This window comes from Carassius carassius, chromosome 6 (genome assembly GCF_963082965.1).
Source record: "Carassius carassius chromosome 6, fCarCar2.1, whole genome shotgun sequence".
Classification (NCBI taxonomy): Eukaryota; Metazoa; Chordata; class Actinopteri; order Cypriniformes; family Cyprinidae; genus Carassius; species Carassius carassius.
Genome location: NC_081760.1, coordinates 31,254,135 through 31,280,017, shown reverse-complemented (window position 1 = coordinate 31,280,017; position 25,883 = coordinate 31,254,135). Strand labels below are relative to the sequence as shown.

General features: G+C 43.6%; 1 protein-coding gene across 1 annotated transcript; it reads left to right on the top strand.

Annotated features, from left to right (window-relative positions):
• Positions 1 to 25,587, top strand: LOC132141695 (uncharacterized; the record flags this gene model as incomplete). Its single annotated transcript, XM_059551361.1, has 4 exons — positions 1 to 69; positions 17,743 to 17,796; positions 22,154 to 22,166; positions 25,508 to 25,587. Coding segments are annotated over 4 exons (216 nt in total), but the record flags the coding sequence as incomplete, so codon positions are not given.
• Between the last annotated feature and the right edge of the window lie 296 nt (positions 25,588 to 25,883).

Here is a 25,883-nt window from a genome sequence, read left to right as displayed (position 1 = left end):
ACCACTCTAATGTCAACCACTGATGCATCAACTACAACTCTGTCTGACACAACTACAACTACTGATGCAACAACATCTTTTGATTCCACAAGCACCCCGCTAATGTCAACCACTGATGCATCAACCACAACTCTGTCTGACACTACTACAGCTACTGATGCTACAACATCTTTTGATTCCACAACCACCCCTCTAATGTCAACCAATGATGTAGCAACAACAACTCTGTCTGACACCACATCAACAAATGATGCATCCACAATCTTGGCTTCCACAATCACACCTCTGACATCGACAACTCTAGCACCAGCATCAACAACTGCTGCAGCAACAACAACTATGCCTGACACCACAACAACTATTGATACAACAACAATTTTGGCTTCCACCTCCAGCAACCCAACATTCTCAACTACAGCAGCAGCGTCAACAAAAACTGATGCAGAAACAAAAACTCTGTCTGACACCACTACAACTACTGATGCTACAAGTTTGACTTCCACAACCACCCCTTCAGCATCTACGACTGTAGCAACGACATTAACAATAATAGACGAATCAACCACAACTTTGTCTGAACCCACAACAGCAACTGATGCAACCACAATCTTGGCTTCCACAACCACACCTCTGACATCGACAACTATAGCACCAGTATCAACAACTGATGCAGCAACCACAACTCTGTCTGGCACCACTACAACTACTGATGCAACAACATCTTTTGATTCCACAACCACCACTGTAATGTCAACCAGTGACGCATCAACTACAATTCTGTCTGACACAACTACAACTACAGATGAAACAACATCTTTTGATTCCACAACCACCACTCTAATGTCAACCACTGATGCATCAACTACAACTCTGTCTGACACAACTACAACTACTGATGCAACAACATCTTTTGATTCCACAAACACCCTGCTAATGTCAACAACTGATGCATCAACCACAACTCTGTCTGACACAACAACAACTACTGATGCTACAACAACTTTTGATTCCACAACCACCCATCTATTGTCAACAACTGATGCGTCAACTACATCTTCTTCTGACACCACTACAACTACTGATGTTACAACAACTTTGGATTCCACAAACACCCATTTAATGTCAACCACTGATGCGTCCACCACATCTCTGTCTGACACCACAACAACTACTGATGCAACAAATTTGACTTCCACAACCACCCCTTCAGCATCTACGACTGTAGCAACAACATCAACAAAAATAGACGAATCAACCACAACTTTGTCTGAACCCACAACAACAAATGACGCAACCTCAGTTTTGGCTTTCACAACCACCTTTCCAACATCCTCAACAATTGAACCAACAACAACAACATCTGATCCAGCAACCACAACTCTGTCTGACACCACATCAACAACTGATGCAACCACAATCTTGGCTTCCACAACCACCCCTCTGTCATCGACAACTATAGCACCAGTATCAACAACTGATGCAGCAACCACAACTCTGGCTGACACCACATCAACAACTGATGCAACCACAATCTTGGCTTCCACAACCACACCTCAGACATTGACAACTGTAGCACCAGTATCAACAACTGATGCAGCAACTACAACTCTGTCTGACACAACTACAACTACTGATGCAACCACATCTTTTGATTCCACAAGCACCCCGCTAATGTCAACCACTGATGCTTTAACCACAACTCTGTCTGACACCACTACAAGCACAGATGCAACTACAATTTTGGCTTCCACAACCACACCTCTGACATCGATAACTATAGCACCAGTATCTACAACTGATGCAGCAACCACAACTCTGTCTGGCACCACTACAACTACTGATGGAACAACATCTTTTGATTCCACAATCACCACTCTAATATCAACCACTGACGCATCAACTACAACTCTGTCTGACACAACTACAACTACTGATGCAACAACATCTTTTGATTCCACAAGCACCCCGCTAATGTCAACCACTGATGCATCAACCACAAGTTTGTCTGACACCACAAAAACCACTGATGCAACTACAATTTTGGCTTCCACAACCACAGCTCTGAAACTGACAACTATAGCACCAGCATCAACATTTGATGCAGCAACAACAACTATGCCTGACACCAGAACAACTATTGATAGAACAACAATTTTGGCTTCCACATCCAGCAACCCAACATCCTCAACTACAGCAGCAGCGTCAACAACATCTGATGCAGCAACCACAACTCTGTCTGACACCACATCAACAACTGATGCAACCACAATCTTGGCTTTCACAACCACACCTCTGACATCGACAACTATAGCACCAGTATCAACAACTGATGCAGCAACCACAGCTCTGTCTGGCACCACTACAACTACTGATGGAACAATATATTTTGATTCCACAACCACCACTCTAATGTCAACCTCTGATGCATCAACTACAACTCTGTCTGACACAACTACAACTACTGATGCAACAACATCTTTTGATTCCACAAGCACCCCGCTAATGTCAACCACTGATGCATCAACCACAAGTTTGTCTGACACCACAAAAACCACTGATGCAACTACAATTTTGGCTTCCACAACCACAGCTCTGAAACTGGCAACTATAGCACCAGCATCAACATCTGATGCAGCAACAACAACTATGCCTGACACCACAACAACTATTGATACAACAACAATTTTGGCTTCCACATCCAGCAACCCAACATCCTCAACTACAGCAGCAGCGTCAACAACATCTGATGCAGCAACCACAACTCTGTCTGACACCACATCAACAACTGATGCAACCACAATCTTGGCTTCCACAATCACACCTCTAACATCGACAACTATAGCACCAGTATCAACAACTGATGCAGCAACCACAGCTCTGTCTGACACAACAACAACTACTGATGCTACAACAACTTTTGATTCCACAACCACCACTCTAATGTCAACCACTGATGCATCAACTACATCTTCTTCTGACACCACTACAACTACTGATGTTACAACAACTTTGGATTCCACAAACACCCCGCTAATGTCAACCACTGATGCTTTGACCACAACTCTGTCTGACACCACTACAAGCACAGATGCAACTACAATTTTGGCTTTCACAACCACACCTCTGACATCGATAACTATAGCACCAGTATCTACAACTGATGCAGCAACCACAACTCTGTCTGGCACCACTACAACTACTGATGGAACAACATCTTTTGATTCCACAATCACCACTCTAATATCAACCACTGACGCATCAACTACAACTCTGTCTGACACAACTACAACTACTGATGCAACAACATCTTTTGATTCCACAAGCACCCTGCTAATGTCAACCACTGATGCATCAACCACAAGTTTGTCTGACACCACAAAAACCACTGATGCAACTACAATTTTGGCTTCCACAACCAGAGCTCTGAAACTGACAACTATAGCACCAGCATCAACATCTGATGCAGCAACAACAACTATGCCTGACACCACAACAACTATTGATAGAACAACAATTTTGGCTTCCACATCCAGCAACCCAACATCCTCAACTACAGCAGCAGCGTCAACAACATCTGATGCAGCAACCACAACTCTGTCTGACACCACATCAACAACTGATGCAACCACAATCTTGGCTTCCACAACCACACCTCTGACATCGACAACTATAGCACCAGTATCAACAACTGATGCAGCAACCACAGCTCTGTCTGGCACCACTACAACTACTGATGGAACAATATCTTTTGATTCCACAACCACCACTCTAATGTCAACCTCTGATGCATCAACTACAACTCTGTCTGACACAACTACAACTACTGATGCAACAACATCTTTTGATTCCACAAGCACCCCGCTAATGTCAACCACTGATGCATCAACCACAAGTTTGTCTGACACCACAAAAACCACTGATGCAACTACAATTTTGGCTTCCACAACCACAGCTCTGAAACTGGCAACTATAGCACCAGCATCAACATCTGATGCAGCAACAACAACTATGCCTGACACCACAACAACTATTAATACAACAACAATTTTGGCTTCCACATCCAGCAACCCAACATCCTCAACTACAGCAGCAGCGTCAACAACATCTGATTCAGCAACCACAACTCTGTCTGACAACACATCAACAACTGATGCAACCACAATCTTGGCTTCCACAATCACACCTCTAACATCGACAACTATAGCACCAGTATCAACAACTGATGCAGCAACCACAGCTCTGTCTGACACAACAACAACTACTGATGCTACAACAACTTTTGATTCCACAACCACCACTCTAATGTCAACCACTGATGCATCAACTACATCTTCTTCTGACACCACTACAACTACTGATGTTACAACAACTTTGGATTCCACAAACACCCCGCTAATGTCAACCACTGATGCTTTGACCACAACTCTGTCTGACACCACTACAAGCACAGATGCAACTACAATTTTGGCTTTCACAACCACACCTCTGACATCGATAACTATAGCACCAGTATCTACAACTGATGCAGCAACCACAGCTCTGTCTGGCACCACTACAACTACTGATGGAACAATATCTTTTGATTCCACAACCACCACTCTAATGTCAACCTCTGATGCATCAACCACAATCTTGGCTTCCACAATCACACCTCTAACATCGACAACTATAGCACCAGTATCAACAACTGATGCAGCAACCGCAGCTCTGTCTGACACAACAACAACTACTGATGCTACAACAACTTTTGATTCCACAAACACCACTCTAATGTCAACCACTGATGCATCAACTACAACTCTGTCTGACACAACTACAACTACTGATGCAACAACATCTTTTGATTCCACAAACACCCTGCTAATGTCAACAACTGATGCATCAACCACAACTCTGTCTGACACAACAACAACTACTGATGCTACAACAACTTTTGATTCCACAACCACCCATCTATTGTCAACAACTGATGCGTCAACTACATCTTCTTCTGACACCACTACAACTACTGATGTTACAACAACTTTGGATTCCACAAACACCCATTTAATGTCAACCACTGATGCGTCCACCACATCTCTGTCTGACACCACAACAACTACTGATGCAACAAATTTGACTTCCACAACCACCCCTTCAGCATCTACGACTGTAGCAACAACATCAACAAAAATAGACGAATCAACCACAACTTTGTCTGAACCCACAACAACAAATGACGCAACCTCAGTTTTGGCTTTCACAACCACCTTTCCAACATCCTCAACAATTGAACCAACAACAACAACATCTGATCCAGCAACCACAACTCTGTCTGACACCACATCAACAACTGATGCAACCACAATCTTGGCTTCCACAACCACCCCTCTGTCATCGACAACTATAGCACCAGTATCAACAACTGATGCAGCAACCACAACTCTGGCTGACACCACATCAACTACTGATGCAACCACAAGCTTGGCTTCCACAACCACACCTCTGACATCGACAACTATAGCACCAGTATCAACAACTGATGCAGCAACCACAACTCTGTCTGGCACAACTACAACTACTGATGGATCAACATCTTTTGATTCCACAACCACCCCTCTAATGTCAACCACTGATGCATCAATTACAACTCTGTCTGACACAACTACAACTACTGATGCAACAACATCTTTTGATACCACAAGCACCCCACTAATGTCAACCACTGATGCATCAACCACAACTCTGTCTGACACTACTACAACTACTGATGCTACAACATCTTTTGATTCCACAACCACCCCTCTAATGTCAACCAATGATGTAGCAACAACAACTCTGTCTGACACCACATCAACAACTGATGCAACCACAATCTTGGCTTCCACAACCACACCTTTGATTTTGACATCTATAGCACCTTTGTCAACAACTGATGCAGCAACCACAACTCTGTCTGGCACCACTACAACTACTGATGGAACAACATCTTTTGATTCCACAACCACCACTCTAATGTCAACCACTGATGCATCAACTACAACTCTGTCTGACACAACTACAACTACTGATGCAACAACATCTTTTGATTCCACAAGCACCCCGCTAATGTCAACCACTGATGCATCAACCACAACTCTGTCTGACACTACTACAACTACTGATGCTACAACATCTTTTGATTCCACAACCACCCCTCTAATGTCAACCAATGATGTAACAACAACAACTCTGTCTTACACCACATCAACAACTGATGCATCCACAATCTTGGCTTCCACAACCACACCTCTGACATCGACAACTCTAGCACCAGCATCAACACTTGCTGCAGCAACAACAATTACGCCTGACACCACAACAACTATTGATACAACAACAATAATGGCTTCCACATCCAGCAACCCAACATCCTCAACTACAGCAGCAGCGTCAACAACAACTGATGCAGAAACAAAATCTCTCTCTGACACCACTACAACTACCGATGCTACAAGTTTGACTTCCACAACCACCTCTTCAGCATCTACGACTGTAGCAACAACATTAACAATAATAGACGAATCAACCACAACTTTGTCTGAACCCACAACAGCAACTGATGCAACCACAATCTTGGCTTCCACAACCACACCTCTGACATCGACAACTATAGCACCAGTATCAACAACTGATGCAGCAACCACAACTCTGTCTGGCACCATTACAACTACTGATGCAACAACATCTTTTGATTCCACAACCTCCACTGTAATGTCAACCAGTGACGCATCAACTACAATTCTGTCTGACACAACTACAACTACTGATGAAACAACATCTTTTGATTCCACAAGCACCCTGCTAATGTCAACAACTGATGCATCAACCACAACTCTGTCTGACACAACAACAACTACTGATGCTACAACAACTTTTGATTCCACAACCACCCATCTATTGTCAACAACTGATGCGTCAACTACATCTTCTTCTGACACCACTACAACTACTGATGTTACAACAAATTTGGATTCCACAACCACCCATCTAATTTCAACCACTGATGCGTCAACCACATCTCTGTCTGACACCACAACCACTACTGATCCAACAGGTTTGACTTCCACAACCACCCCTTCAGCATCTACGACTGTATTAACAACATCAACAAAAATAGACGAATCAACCACAACTTTGTCTGAACCCACAACAACAAATGATGCGACCTCAGTTTTGGCTTTCACAACCACCTTTCCAACATCCTCAACTGTTGAACGAACAACAACAACATCGAATGCAGCAACCACAACTCTGTCTGACACCACATTAACAACTGATGCAACCACAATCTTGGCTTCCACAACCACACCACTGACATCGACTACTATAGCACCAGCATCAACAACTGATGCAGCAACCACAACTCTGGCTGACACCACATCAACCACTGATGCAACCACAATCTTGGCTTCCACAACCACACCTCTGACATCAACAACTCTAGCACCAGCATCAACAACTGCTGCAGCAACAACAACTATGCCTGACACCACAACAACTATTGATACAACAAAAATTTTGGCTTCCACATCCAGCAACCCAACATCCTCAACTACAGCAGCAGCAGCGTCAACAACAATTGATGCAGAAACAACAACTCTGTCTGACACCACTACAACTACTGATGCTACAAATTTGACTTCCACAACCACCCCTTCAGCATCTACAACTGTAGCAACAACATCAACAAAAATAGACGAATCAACCACAGCTTTGTCTGAACCCACAACAACAAATGATGCAACCACAATCTTGGCTTTCACAACCACACCTCTGACATCGACAACTATAGCACCAGTATCAACAACTGATGCAGCAACCACAACTCTGTCTGGCACCACTACAACTACTGATGCAACAACATCTTTTGATTCCACAACCACCACTCTAATGTCAACCACTGACGCATCAACTACAACTCTGTCTGACACAACTACAAGTACTGATGCAACAACATCTTTTGATTCCACAAGCACCCCGCTAAAGTCAACCACTGATGCATCAACCACAACTCTGTCTGACACCACTACAAGCACCCATGCAACTACAATTTTGGCTTCCACAACCACACCTCTGACATCGACAACTATAGCACCAGTATCTACAACTGATGCAGCAACCACAACTCTGTCTGGCACCACTACAACTACTGATGGAACAACATCTTTTGATTCCACAATCACCACTCTAATGTCAACCACTGACGCATCAACTACAACTCTGTCTGACACAACTACAACTACTGATGCAACAACATCTTTTGATTCCACAAGCACCCCGCCAATGTCAAACACTGATGCATCAACCACAAGTTTGTCTGACACCACAAAAACCACTGATGCAACTACAATTTTGGCTTCCACAACCACAGCTCTGAAACTGACAACTATAGCACCAGCATCAACATCTGATGCAGCAACAACAACTATGCCTGACACCACAACAACTATTGATACAACAACAATTTTGGCTTCCACATCCAGCAACCCAACATCCTCAACTACAGCAGCAGCGTCAACAACATCTGATGCAGCAACCACAACTCTGTCTGACACCACATCAACAACAGATGCAACCACAATCTTGGCTTCCACAACCACACCTCTGACATCGACAACTATAGCACCAGTATCAACAACTGATGCAGCAACCACAGCTCTGTCTGGCACCACTACAACTACTGATGGAACAACATCTTTTGATTCCATAACCACCACTCTAATGTCAACCACTGATGCATCAACTACAACTCTGTCTGACACAACTACAACTACTGATGCAACAACATCTTTTGATTCCACAAGCACCCCGCTAATGTCAACCACTGATGCATCAACTACAACTCTGTCTGACACAACTACAACTACTGATGCAACAACATCTTTTGATTCCACAAGCACCCCGCTAAGGTCAACCACTGATGCATCAACCACAAGTTCTTCTGACACCACAAAAACCACTGATGCAACTACAATTTTGGCTTCCACAACCACAGCTCTGAAACTGACAACTATAGCACCAGCATCAACATCTGATGCAGCAACAACAACTATGCCTGACACCACAACAACTATTGATACAACAACAATTTTGGCTTCCTCATCCAGCAACCCAACATCCTCAACTACAGCAGCAGTGTCAACAACATCTGATGCAGCAACCACAACTCTGTCTGACACCACATCAACAACTGATGCAACCACAATCTTGGCTTCCACAACCACACCTCTGACATCGACAACTATAGCACCAGTATCAACAACTGAAGAAGCAACCACAACTCTGGCTGGCAACACTACAACTACTGATGCAACAACATCTTTTGATTCCACAACCACCACTCTAATGTCAATCACTGATGCATCAACTACAACTCTGTCTGACACAACTACAACTACTGATGCAACAACATCTTTTGATTCCACAAGCACCCCTCTAATGTCAACCAATGATATAGCAACAACAACTCTGTCTGACACCACATCTACAACTGATGCAACCACAATCTTGGCTTCCACAACCACACATCTCACATCGACAACTATAGCACCAGTATCAACAACTGATGCAGCAACCACAACTCTGTCTGGCACCACTACAACTACTGATGGAACAACATCTTTTGATTCCACAACCACCACTCTAATGTCAACCACTGATGCATCAACTACAACTCTGTCTGACACAACTACAACTACTGATGCAACAACATCTTTTGATTCCACAAGCACCCCGCTAATGTCAACCACTGATGCATCAACCACAACTCTGTCTGACACTACTACAACTACTGATGCTACAACATCTTTTGATTCCACAACCACCCCTCTAATGTCAACCAATGATGTAGCAACAACAACTCTGTCTGACACCACATCAACAAATGATGCATCCACAATCTTGGCTTCCACAATCACACCTCTGACATCGACAACTCTAGCACCAGCATCAACAACTGCTGCAGCAACAACAACTATGCCTGACACCACAACAACTATTGATACAACAACAATATTGGCTTCCACATCCAGCAACCCAACATTATCAACTACAGCAGCAGCGTCAACAACAACTGATGCAGAAACAAAAACTCTGTCTGACACCACTACAACTACTGATGCTACAAGTTTGACTTCCACAACCACCCCTTCAGCATCTACGACTGTAGCAACGACATTAACAATAATAGACGAATCAACCACAACTTTGTCTGAACCCACAACAGCAACTGATGCAACCACAATCTTGGCTTCCACAACCACACCTCTGACATCGACAACTATAGCACCAGTATCAACAACTGATGCAGCAACCACAACTCTGTCTGGTACCACTACAACTACTGATGCAACAACATCTTTTGATTCCACAACCACCACTGTAATGTCAACCAGTGACGCATCAACTACAATTCTGTCTGACACAACTACAACTACTGATGAAACAACATCTTTTGATTCCACAAGCACCCTGCTAATGTCAACAACTGATGCATCAACCACAACTCTGTCTGACACAACAACAACTACTGATGCTACAACAACTTTTGATTCCACAACCACCACTCTAATGTCAACCACTGATGCATCAACTACAACTCTGTCTGACACAACTACAACTACTGATGCAACAACATCTTTTGATTCCACAAACACCCTGCCAATGTCAACAACTGATGCATCAACCACAACTCTGTCTGACACAACAACAACTACTGATGCTACAACAACTTTTGATTCCACAACCACCCATCTATTGTCAACAACTGATGCGTCAACTACATTTTCTTCTGACACCACTACAACTACTGAAGTTACAACAACTTTGGATTCCACAAACACCCATTTAATGTCAACCACTGATGCGTCCACCACATCTCTGTCTGACACCACAACAACTACTGATGCAACAAATTTGACTTCCACAACCACCCCTTCAGCATCTACGACTGTAGCAACAACATCAACAAAAATAGACGAATCAACCACAACTTTGTCTGAACCCACAACAACAAATGACGCAACCTCAGTTTTGGCTTTCACAACCACCTTTCCAACATCCTCAACAATTGAACCAACAACAACAACATCTGATCCAGCAACCACAACTCTGTCTGACACCACATCAACAACTGATGCAACCACAATCTTGGCTTCCACAACCACCCCTCTGTCATCGACAACTATAGCACCAGTATCAACAACTGATGCAGCAACCACAACTCTGGCTGACACCACATCAACAACTGATGCAACCACAATCTTGGCTTCCACAACCACACCTCAGACATTGACAACTATAGCACCAGTATCAACAACTGATGCAGCAACCACAACTCTGTTTAGCACAACTACAACTACTGATGCAGCAACATCTTTTGATTCCACAACCACCACTCTAATGTCAACCACTGACGCATCAACTACAACTCTGTCTGACACAACTACAACTACTGATGCAACCACATCTTTTGATTCCACAAGCACCCCGCTAATGTCAACCACTGATGCTTTAACCACAACTCTGTCTGACACCACTACAAGCACAGATGCAACTACAATTTTGGCTTCCACAACCACACCTCTGACATCGATAACTATAGCACCAGTATCTACAACTGATGCAGCAACCACAACTCTGTCTGGCACCACTACAACTACTGATGGAAATACATCTTTTGATTCCACAATCACCACTCTAATATCAACCACTGACGCATCAACTACAACTCTGTCTGACACAACTACAACTACTGATGCAACAACATCTTTTGATTCCACAAGCACCCCGCTAATGTCAACCACTGATGCATCAACCACAAGTTTGTCTGACACCACAAAAACCACTGATGCAACTACAATTTTGGCTTCCACAACCACAGCTCTGAAACTGACAACTATAGCACCAGCATCAACATCTGATGCAGCAACAACAACTATGCCTGACACCACAACAACTATTGATAGAACAAAAATTTTGGCTTCCACATCCAGCAACCCAACATCCTCAACTACAGCAGCAGCGTCAACAACATCTGATGCAGCAACCACAACTCTGTCTGACACCACATCAACAACTGATGCAACCACAATCTTGGCTTCCACAACCACACCTCTGACATCGACAACTATAGCACCAGTATCAACAACTGATGCAGCAACCACAGCTCTGTCTGGCACCACTACAACTACTGATGGAACAATATCTTTTGATTCCACAACCACCACTCTAATGTCAACCTCTGATGCATCAACTACAACTCTGTCTGACACAACTACAACTACTGATGCAACAACATCTTTTGATTCCACAAGCACCCCGCTAATGTCAACCACTGATGCATCAACCACAAGTTTGTCTGACACCACAAAAACCACTGATGCAACTACAATTTTGGCTTCCACAACCACAGCTCTGAAACTGGCAACTATAGGACCAGCATCAACATCTGATGCAGCAACAACAACTATGCCTGACACCACAACAACTATTGATACAACAACAATTTTGGCTTCCACATCCAGCAACCCAACATCCTCAACTACAGCAGCAGCGTCAACAACATCTGATGCAGCAACCACAACTTTGTCTGACACCACATCAACAACTGATGCAACCACAATCTTGGCTTCCACAATCACACCTCTAACATCGACAACTATAGCACCAGTATCAACAACTGATGCAGCAACCACAGCTCTGTCTGATACAACAACAACTACTGATGCTACAACAACTTTTGATTCCACAACCACCACTCTAATGTCAACCACTGATGCATCAACTACAACTCTGTCTGACACAACTACAACTACTGATGCAACAACATCTTTTGATTCCACAAACACCCTGCTAATGTCAACAACTGATGCATCAACCACAACTCTGTCTGACACAACAACAACTACTGATGCTACAACAACTTTTGATTCCACAACCACCCATCTATTGTCAACAACTGATGCGTCAACTACATCTTCTTCTGACACCACTACAACTACTGATGTTACAACAACTTTGGATTCCACAAACACCCATTTAATGTCAACCACTGATGCGTCCACCACATCTCTGTCTGACACCACAACAACTACTGATGCAACAAATTTGACTTCCACAACCACCCCTTCAGCATCTACGACTGTAGCAACAACATCAACAAAAATAGACGAATCAACCACAACTTTGTCTGAACCCACAACAACAAATGACGCAACCTCAGTTTTGGCTTTCACAACCACCTTTCCAACATCCTCAACAATTGAACCAACAACAACAACATCTGATCCAGCAACCACAACTCTGTCTGACACCACATCAACAACTGATGCAACCACAATCTTGGCTTCCACAATCACACCTCTAACATCGACAACTATAGCACCAGTATCAACAACTGATGCAGCAACCACAGCTCTGTCTGACACAACAACAACTACTGATGCTACAACAACTTTTGATTCCACAACCACCACTCTAATGTCAACCACTGATGCATCAACTACAACTCTGTCTGACACAACTACAACTACTGATGCAACAACATCTTTTGATTCCACAAACACCCTGCTAATGTCAACAACTGATGCATCAACCACAACTCTGTCTGACACAACAACAACTACTGATGCTACAACAACTTTTGATTCCACAACCACCCATCTATTGTCAACAACTGATGCGTCAACTACATCTTCTTCTGACACCACTACAACTACTGATGTTACAACAACTTTGGATTCCACAAACACCCATTTAATGTCAACCACTGATGCGTCCACCACATCTCTGTCTGACACCACAACAACTACTGATGCAACAAATTTGACTTCCACAACCACCCCTTCAGCATCTACGACTGTAGCAACAACATCAACAAAAATAGACGAATCAACCACAACTTTGTCTGAACCCACAACAACAAATGACGCAACCTCAGTTTTGGCTTTCACAACCACCTTTCCAACATCCTCAACAATTGAACCAACAACAACAACATCTGATCCAGCAACCACAACTCTGTCTGACACCACATCAACAACTGATGCAACCACAATCTTGGCTTCCACAACCACCCCTCTGTCATCGACAACTATAGCACCAGTATCAACAACTGATGCAGCAACCACAACTCTGGCTGACACCACATCAACAACTGATGCAACCACAATCTTGGCTTCCACAACCACACCTCAGACATTGACAACTATAGCACCAGTATCAACAACTGATGCAGCAACCACAACTCTGTTTAGCACAACTACAACTACTGATGCAGCAACATCTTTTGATTCCACAACCACCACTCTAATGTCAACCACTGACGCATCAACTACAACTCTGTCTGACACAACTACAACTACTGATGCAACCACATCTTTTGATTCCACAAGCACCCCGCTAATGTCAACCACTGATGCTTTAACCACAACTCTGTCTGACACCACTACAAGCACAGATGCAACTACAATTTTGGCTTCCACAACCACACCTCTGACATCGATAACTATAGCACCAGTATCTACAACTGATGCAGCAACCACAACTCTGTCTGGCACCACTACAACTACTGATGGAACAACATCTTTTGATTCCACAATCACCACTCTAATATCAACCACTGACGCATCAACTACAACTCTGTCTGACACAACTACAACTACTGATGCAACAACATCTTTTGATTCCACAAGCACCCCGCTAATGTCAACCACTGATGCATCAACCACAAGTTTGTCTGACACCACAAAAACCACTGATGCAACTACAATTTTGGCTTCCACAACCACAGCTCTGAAACTGACAACTATAGCACCAGCATCAACATCTGATGCAGCAACAACAACTATGCCTGACACCACAACAACTATTGATAGAACAACAATTTTGGCTTCCACATCCAGCAACCCAACATCCTCAACTACAGCAGCAGCGTCAACAACATCTGGTGCAGCAACCACAACTCTGTCTGACACAACATCAACAACTGATGCAACCACAATCTTGGCTTCCACAACCACACCTCTGACATCGACAACTATAGCACCAGTATCAACAACTGATGCAGCAACCACAGCTCTGTCTGGCACCACTACAACTACTGATGAAACAATATCTTTTGATTCCACAAGCACCCCGCTAATGTCAACCACTGATGCATCAACCACAAGTTTTTCTGACACCACAAAAACCACTGATGCAACTACAATTTTGGCTTCCACAACCACAGCTCTGAAACTGACAACTATAGCACCAGCATCAACATCTGATGCAGCAACAACAACTATGCCTGACACCACAACAACTATTGATACAACAACAATTTTGGCTTCCTCATCCAGCAACCCAACATCCTCAACTACAGCAGCAGTGTCAACAACATCTGATGCAGCAACCACAACTCTGTCTGACACCACATCAACAACTGATGCAACCACAATCTTGGCTTCCACAACCACACCTCTGACATCGACAACTATAGCACCAGTATCAACAACTGATGAAGCAACCACAACTCTGGCTGTCACCACTACAACTACTGATGCAACAACATCTTTTGATTCCACAACCACCACTCTAATGTCAATCACTGATGCATCAACTACAACTCTGTCTGACACAACTACAACTACTGATGCAACAACATCTTTTGATTCCACAAGCACCCCTCTAATGTCAACCAATGATATAGCAACAACAACTCTGTCTGACACCACATCAACAACTGATGCAACCACAATCTTGGCTTCCACAACCACACATCTCACATCGACAACTATAGCACCAGCATCAACAACTGATGCAGCAACCACAACTCTGTCTGGCACCACTACAACTACTGATGGAACAACATCTTTTGATTCCACAACCACCACTCTAATGTCAACCACTGATGCATCAACTACAACTCTGTCTGACACAACTACAACTACTGATGCAACAACATCTTTTGATTCCACAAGCACCCCGCTAATGTCAACCACTGATGCATCAACCACAACTCTGTCTGACACTACTACAACTACTGATGCTACAACATCTTTTGATTCCACAACCACCCCTCTAATGTCAACCAATGATGTAGCAACAACAACTCTGTCTGACACCACATCAACAAATGATGCATCCACAATCTTGGCTTCCACAATCACACCTCTGACATCGACAACTCTAGCACCAGCATCAACAACTGCTGCAGCAACAACAACTATGCCTGACACCACAACAACTATTGATACAACAACAATTTTGGCTTCCACATCCAGCAACCCAACATTCTCAACTACAGCAGCAGCGTCAACAACAACTGATGCAGAAACAAAAACTCTGTCTGACACCACTACAACTACTGATGCTACAAGTTTGACTTCCACAACCACCCCTTCAGCATCTACGACTGTAGCAACGACATTAACAATAATAGACGAATCAACCACAACTTTGTCTGAACCCACAACAGCAACTGATGCAACCACAATCTTGGCTTCCACAACCACACCTCTGACATCGACAACTATAGCACCAGTATCAACAACTGATGCAGCAACCACAACTCTGTCTGGCACCACTACAACTACTGATGCAACAACATCTTTTGATTCCACAACCACCACTGTAATGTCAACCAGTGACGCATCAACTACAATTCTGTCTGACACAACTACAACTACTGATGAAACAACATCTTTTGATTCCACAAGCACCCTGCTAATGTCAACAACTGATGCATCAACCACAACTCTGTCTGACACAACAACAACTACTGATGCTACAACAACTTTTGATTCCACAACCACCACTCTAATGTCAACCACTGATGCATCAACTACAACTCTGTCTGACACAACTACAACTACTGATGCAACAACATCTTTTGATTCCACAAACACCCTGCTAATGTCAACAACTGATGCATCAACCACAACTCTGTCTGACACAACAACAACTACTGATGCTACAACAACTTTTGATTCCACAACCACCCATCTATTGTCAACAACTGATGCGTCAACTACATCTTCTTCTGACACCACTACAACTACTGATGTTACAACAACTTTGGATTCCACAAACACCCATTTAATGTCAACCACTGATGCGTCCACCACATCTCTGTCTGACACCACAACAACTACTGATCCAACAGGTTTGACTTCCACAACCACCCCTTCAGCATCTACGACTGTAGCAACAACATCAACAAAAATAGACGAATCAACCACAACTTTGTCTGAACCCACAACAACAAATGACGCAACCTCAGTTTTGGCTTTCACAACCACCTTTCCAACATCCTCAACAATTGAACCAACAACAACAACATCTGATCCAGCAACCACAACTCTGTCTGACACCACATCAACAACTGATGCAACCACAATCTTGGCTTCCACAACCACCCCTCTGTCATCGACAACTATAGCACCAGTATCAACAACTGATGCAGCAACCACAACTCTGGCTGACACCACATCAACAACTGATGCAACCACAATTTTGGCTTCCACAACCACACCTCAGACATTGACAACTATAGCACCAGTATCAACAACTGATGCAGCAACCACAACTCTGTTTAGCACAACTACAACTACTGATGCAGCAACATCTTTTGATTCCACAACCACCACTCTAATGTCAACCACTGACGCATCAACTACAACTCTGTCTGACACAACTACAACTACTGATGCAACCACATCTTTTGATTCCACAAGCACCCCGCTAATGTCAACCACTGATGCTTTATCCACAACTCTGTCTGACACCACTACAAGCACAGATGCAACTACAATTTTGGCTTCCACAACCACACCTCTGACATCGATAACTATAGCACCAGTATCTACAACTGATGCAGCAACCACAACTCTGTCTGGCACCACTACAACTACTGATGGAACAACATCTTTTGATTCCACAATCACCACTCTAATATCAACCACTGACGCATCAACTACAACTCTGTCTGACACAACTACAACTACTGATGCAACAACATCTTTTGATTCCACAAGCACCCCGCTAATGTCAACCACTGATGCATCAACCACAAGTTTGTCTGACACCACAAAAACCACTGATGCAACTACAATTTTGGCTTCCACAACCACAGCTCTGAAACTGGCAACTATAGCACCAGCATCAACATCTGATGCAGCAACAACAACTATGCCTGACACCACAACAACTATTGATAGAACAACAATTTTGGCTTCCACATCCAGCAACCCAACATCCTCAACTACAGCAGCAGCGTCAACAACATCTGATGCAGCAACCACAACTCTGTCTGACACCACATCAACAACTGATGCAACCACAATCTTGGCTTCCACAACCACACCTCTGACATCGACAACTATAGCACCACTATCAAAAACTGATGCAGCAACCACAGCTCTGTCTGGCACCACTACAACTACTGATGGAACAATATCTTTTGATTCCACAACCACCACTCTAATGTCAACCTCTGATGCATCAACTACAACTCTGTCTGCCACAACTACAACTACTGATGCAACAACATCTTTTGATTCCACAAGCACCCCGCTAATGTCAACCACTGATGCATCAACCACAAGTTTGTCTGACACCACAAAAACCACTGATGCAACTACAATTTTGGCTTCCACAACCACAGCTCTGAAACTGGCAACTATAGCACCAGCATCAACATCTGATGCAGCAACAACAACTATGCCTGACACCACAACAACTATTGATACAACAACAATTTTGGCTTCCACATCCAGCAACCCAACATCCTCAACTACAGCAGCAGCGTCAACAACATCTGATGCAGCAACCACAACTCTGTCTGACACCACATCAACAACTGATGCAACCACAATCTTGGCTTCCACAACCACACCTCTGACATCGACAACTATAGCACCAGTATCAACAACTGATGCAGCAACCACAGCTCTGTCTGGCACCACTACAACTACTGATGGAACAATATCTTTTGATTCCACAACCACCACTCTAATGTCAACCTCTGATGCATCAACTACAACTCTGTCTGACACAACTACAACTACTGATGCAACAACATCTTTTGATTCCACAAGCACCCCGCTAATGTCAACCACTGATGCATCAACCACAACTCTGTCTGACACCACAAAAACCACTGATGCAACTACAATTTTGGCTTCCACAACCACAGCTCTGAAACTGGCAACTATAGCACCAGCATCAACATCTGATGCAGCAACAACAACTATGCCTGACACCACAACAACTATTGATACAACAACAATTTTGGCTTCCACATCCAGCAACCCAACATCCTCAACTACAGCAGCAGCGTCAACAACATCTGATGCAGCAACCACAACTCTGTCTGACACCACATCAACAACTGATGCAACCACAATCTTGGCTTCCACAATCACACCTCTAACATCGACAACTATAGCACCAGTATCAACAACTGATGCAGCAACCACAGCTCTGTCTGACACAACAACAACTACTGATGCTACAACAACTTTTGATTCCACAACCACCACTCTAATGTCAACCACTGATGCATCAACTACAACTCTGTCTGACACAACTACAACTACTGATGCAACAACATCTTTTGATTCCACAAACACCCTGCTAATGTCAACAACTGATGCATCAACCACAACTCTGTCTGACACAACAACAACTACTGATGCTACAACAACTTTTGATTCCACAACCACCCATCTATTGTCAACAACTGATGCGTCAACTACATCTTCTTCTGACACCACTACAACTACTGATGTTACAACAACTTTGGATTCCACAAACACCCATTTAATGTCAACCACTGATGCGTCCACCACATCTCTGTCTGACACCACAACAACTACTGATGCAACAAATTTGACTTCCACAACCACCCCTTCAGCATCTACGACTGTAGCAACAACATCAACAAAAATAGACGAATCAACCACAACTTTGTCTGAACCCACAACAACAAATGACGCAACCTCAGTTTTGGCTTTCACAACCACCTTTCCAACATCCTCAACAATTGAACCAACAACAACAACATCTGATCCAGCAACCACAACTCTGTCTGACACCACATCAACAACTGATGCAACCACAATCTTGGCTTCCACAACCACCCCTCTGTCATCGACAACTATAGCACCAGTATCAACAACTGATGCAGCAACCACAACTCTGGCTGACACCACATCAACAACTGATGCAACCACAATCTTGGCTTCCACAACCACACCTCAGACATTGACAACTATAGCACCAGTATCAACAACTGATGCAGCAACCACAACTCTGTTTAGCACAACTACAACTACTGATGCAGCAACATCTTTTGATTCCACAACCACCACTCTAATGTCAACCACTGACGCATCAACTACAACTATGTCTGACACAACTACAACTACTGATGCAACCACATCTTTTGATTCCACAAGCACCCCGCTAATGTCAACCACTGATGCTTTAACCACAACTCTGTCTGACACCACTACAAGCACAGATGCAACTACAATTTTGGCTTCCACAACCACACCTCTGACATCGATAACTATAGCACCAGTATCTACAACTGATGCAGCAACCACAACTCTGTCTGGCACCACTACAACTACTGATGGAACAACATCTTTTGATTCCACAATCACCACTCTAATATCAACCACTGACGCATCAACTACAACTCTGTCTGACACAACTACAACTACTGATGCAACAACATCTTTTGATTCCACAAGCACCCCGCTAATGTCAACCACTGATGCATCAACCACAAGTTTGTCTGACACCACAAAAACCACTGATGCAACTACAATTTTGGCTTCCACAACCACAGCTCTGAAACTGACAACTATAGCACCAGCATCAACATCTGATGCAGCAACAACAACTATGCCTGACACCACAACAACTATTGATAGAACAACAATTTTGGCTTCCACATCCAGCAACCCAACATCCTCAACTACAGCAGCAGCGTCAACAACATCTGATGCAGCAACCACAACTCTGTCTGACACCACATCAACAACTGATGCAACCACAATCTTGGCTTCCACAACCACACCTCTGACATCGACAACTATAGCACCAATATTAACAACTGATGCAGCAACCACAGCTCTGTCTGGCACCACTACAACTACTGATGGAACAATATCTTTTGATTCCACAAGCACCCCGCTAATGTCAACCACTGATGTATCAACCACAAGTTTTTCTGACACCACAAAAACCACTGATGCAACTACAATTTTGGCTTCCACAACCACAGCTCTGAAACTGACAACTATAGCACCAGCATCAACATCTGATGCAGCAACAACAACTATGCCTGACACCACAACAACTATTGATAGAACAACAATTTTGGCTTCCTCATCCAGCAACCCAACATCCTCAACTACAGCAGCAGTGTCAACAACATCTGATGCAGCAACCACAACTCTGTCTGACACCACATCAACAACTGATGCAACCACAATCTTGGCTTCCACAACCACACCTCTGACATCGACAACTATAGCACCAGTATCAACAACTGATGAAGCAACCACAACTCTGGCTGGCACCACTACAACTACTGATGCAACAACATCTTTTGATTCCACAACCACCACTCTAATGTCAATCACTGATGCATCAACTACAACTCTGTCTGACACAACTACAACTACTGATGCAACAACATCTTTTGATTCCACAAGCACCCCTCTGATGTCAACCAATGATATAGCAACAACAACTCTGTCTGACACCACATCAACAACTGATGCAACCACAATCTTGGCTTCCACAACCACACATCTCACATCGACAACTATTGCACCAGTATCAACAACTGATGCAGCAACCACAACTCTGTCTGGCTCCACTACTACTACTGATGGAACAACATCTTTTGATTCCACAACCACCACTCTAATGTCAACCACTGATGCATCAACTACAACTCTGTCTGACACAACTACAACTACTGATGCAACAACATCTTTTGATTCCACAAGCACCCCGCTAATGTCAACCACTGATGCATCAACCACAACTCTGTCTGACACTACTACAACTACTGATGCTACAACATCTTTTGATTCCACAACCACCCCTCTAATGTCAACCAATGATGTAGCAACAACAACTCTGTCTGACACCACATCAACAAATGATGCATCCACAATCTTGGCTTCCACAATCACACCTCTGACATCGACAACTCTAGCACCAGCATCAACAACTGCTGCAGCAACAACAACTATGCCTGACACCACAACAACTATTGATACAACAACAATTTTGGCTTCCACATCCAGCAACCCAACATTCTCAACTACAGCAGCAGCGTCAACAACAACTGATGCAGAAACAAAAACTCTGTCTGACACCACTACAACTACTGATGCTACAAGTTTGACTTCCACAACCACCCCTTCAGCATCTACGACTGTAGCAACGACATTAACAATAATAGACGAATCAACCACAACTTTGTCTGAACCCACAACAGCAACTGATGCAACCACAATCTTGGCTTCCACAACCACACCTCTGACATCGACAACTATAGCACCAGTATCAACAACTGATGCAGCAACCACAACTCTGTCTGGCACCACTACAACTACTGATGCAACAACATCTTTTGATTCCACAACCACCACTGTAATGTCAACCAGTGACGCATCAACTACAATTCTGTCTGACACAACTACAACTACTGATGAAACAACATCTTTTGATTCCACAAGCACCCTGCTAATGTCAACAACTGATGCATCAACCACAACTCTGTCTGACACAACAACAACTACTGATGCTACAACAACTTTTGATTCCACAACCACCACTCTAATGTCAACCACTGATGCATCATCTACAACTTTGTCTGACACAACTACAACTACTGATGCAACAACATCTTTTGATTCCACAAACACCCTGCTAATGTCAACAACTGATGCATCAACCACAACTCTGTCTGACACAACAACAACTTTTGATTCCACAACCACCCATCTATTGTCAACAACTGATGCGTCAACTACATCTTCTTCTGACACCACTACAACTACTGATGTTACAACAACTTTGGATTCCACAAACACCCATTTAATGTCAACCACTGATGCGTCCACCACATCTCTGTCTGACACCACAACAACTACTGATGCAACAAATTTGACTTCCACAACCACCCCTTCAGCATCTACGACTGTAGCAACAACATCAACAAAAATAGACGAATCAACCACAACTTTGTCTGAACCCACAACAACAAATGACGCAACCTCAGTTTTGGCTTTCACAACCACCTTTCCAACATCCTCAACAATTGAACCAACAACAACAACATCTGATCCAGCAACCACAACTCTGTCTGACACCACATCAACAACTGATGCAACCACAATCTTGGCTTCCACAACCACCCCTCTGTCATCGACAGCTATAGCACCAGTATCAACAACTGATGCAGCAACCACAACTCTGGCTGACACCACATCAACAACTGATGCAACCACAATTTTGGCTTCCACAACCACACCTCAGACATTGACAACTATAGCACCAGTATCAACAACTGATGCAGCAACCACAACTCTGTTTAGCACAACTACAACTACTGATGCAGCAACATCTTTTGATTCCACAACCACCACTCTAATGTCAACCACTGACGCATCAACTACAACTCTGTCTGACACAACTACAACTACTGATGCAACCACATCTTTTGATTCCACAAGCACCCCGCTAATGTCAACCACTGATGCTTTAACCACAACTCTGTCTGACACCACTACAAGCACAGATGCAACTACAATTTTGGCTTCCACAACCACACCTCTGACATCGATAACTATAGCACCAGTATCTACAACTGATGCAGCAACCACAACTCTGTCTGGCACCACTACAACTACTGATGGAACAACATCTTTTGATTCCACAATCACCACTCTAATATCAACCACTGACGCATCAACTACAACTCTGTCTGACACAACTACAACTACTGATGCAACAACATCTTTTGATTCCACAAGCACCCCGCTAATGTCAACCACTGATGCATCAACCACAAGTTTGTCTGACACCACAAAAACCACTGATGCAACTACAATTTTGGCTTCCACAACCACAGCTCTGAAACTGACAACTATAGCACCAGCATCAACATCTGATGCAGCAACAACAACTATGCCTGACACCACAACAACTATTGATAGAACAACAATTTTGGCTTCCACATCCAGCAACCCAACATCCTCAACTACAGCAGCAGCGTCAACAACATCTGATGCAGCAACCACAACTCTGTCTGACACCACATCAACAACTGATGCAACCACAATCTTGGCTTCCACAACCACACCTCTGACATCGACAACTATAGCACCAGTATCAACAACTGATGCAGCAACCACAGCTCTGTCTGGCACCACTACAACTACTGATGGAACAATATCTTTTGATTCCACAACCACCACTCTAATGTCAACCTCTGATGCATCAACTACAACTCTGTCTGACACAACTACAACTACTGATGCAACAACATCTTTTGATTCCACAAGCACCCCGCTAATGTCAACCACTGATGCATCAACCACAAGTTTGTCTGACACCACAAAAACCACTGATGCAACTACAATTTTGGCTTCCACAACCACAGCTCTGAAACTGGCAACTATAGCACCAGCATCAACATCTGATGCAGCAACAACAACTATGCCTGACACCACAACAACTATTGATACAACAACAATTTTGGCTTCCACATCCAGCAACCCAACATCCTCAACTACAGCAGCAGCGTCAACAACATCTGATGCAGCAACCACAACTCTGTCTGACACCACATCTACAACTGATGCAACCACAATCTTGGCTTCCACAATCACACCTCTAACATCGACAACTATAGCACCAGTATCAACAACTGATGCAGCAACCACAGCTCTGTCTGACACAACAACAACTACTGATGCTACAACAACTTTTGATTCCACAACCACCACTCTAATGTCAATCACTGATGCATCAACTACAACTCTGTCTGACACAACTACAACTACTGATGCAACAACATCTTTTGATTCCACAAACACCCTGCTAATGTCAACAACTGATGCATCAACCACAACTCTGTCTGACACAACAACAACTACTAATGCTACAACAACTTTTGATTCCACAACCACCCATCTATTGTCAACAACTGATGCGTCAACTACATCTTCTTCTGACACCACTACAACTACTGATGTTACAACAACTTTGGATTCCACAAACACCCATTTAATGTCAACCACTGATGCGTCCACCACATCTCTGTCTGACACCACAACAACTACTGATGCAACAAATTTGACTTCCACAACCACCCCTTCAGCATCTACGACTGTAGCAACAACATCAACAAAAATAGACGAATCAACCACAACTTTGTCTGAACCCACAACAACAAATGACGCAACCTCAGTTTTGGCTTTCACAACCACCTTTCCAACATCCTCAACAATTGAACCAACAACAACAACATCTGATCCAGCAACCACAACTCTGTCTGACACCACATCAACAACTGATGCAACCACAATCTTGGCTTCCACAACCACCCCTCTGTCATCGACAACTATAGCACCAGTATCAACAACTGATGCAGCAACCACAACTCTGGCTGACACCACATCAACAACTGATGCAACCACAATCTTGGCTTCCACAACCACACCTCAGACATTGACAACTATAGCACCAGTATCAACAACTGATGCAGCAACCACAACTCTGTTTAGCACAACTACAACTACTGAAGCAGCAACATCTTTTGATTCCACAACCACCACTCTAATGTC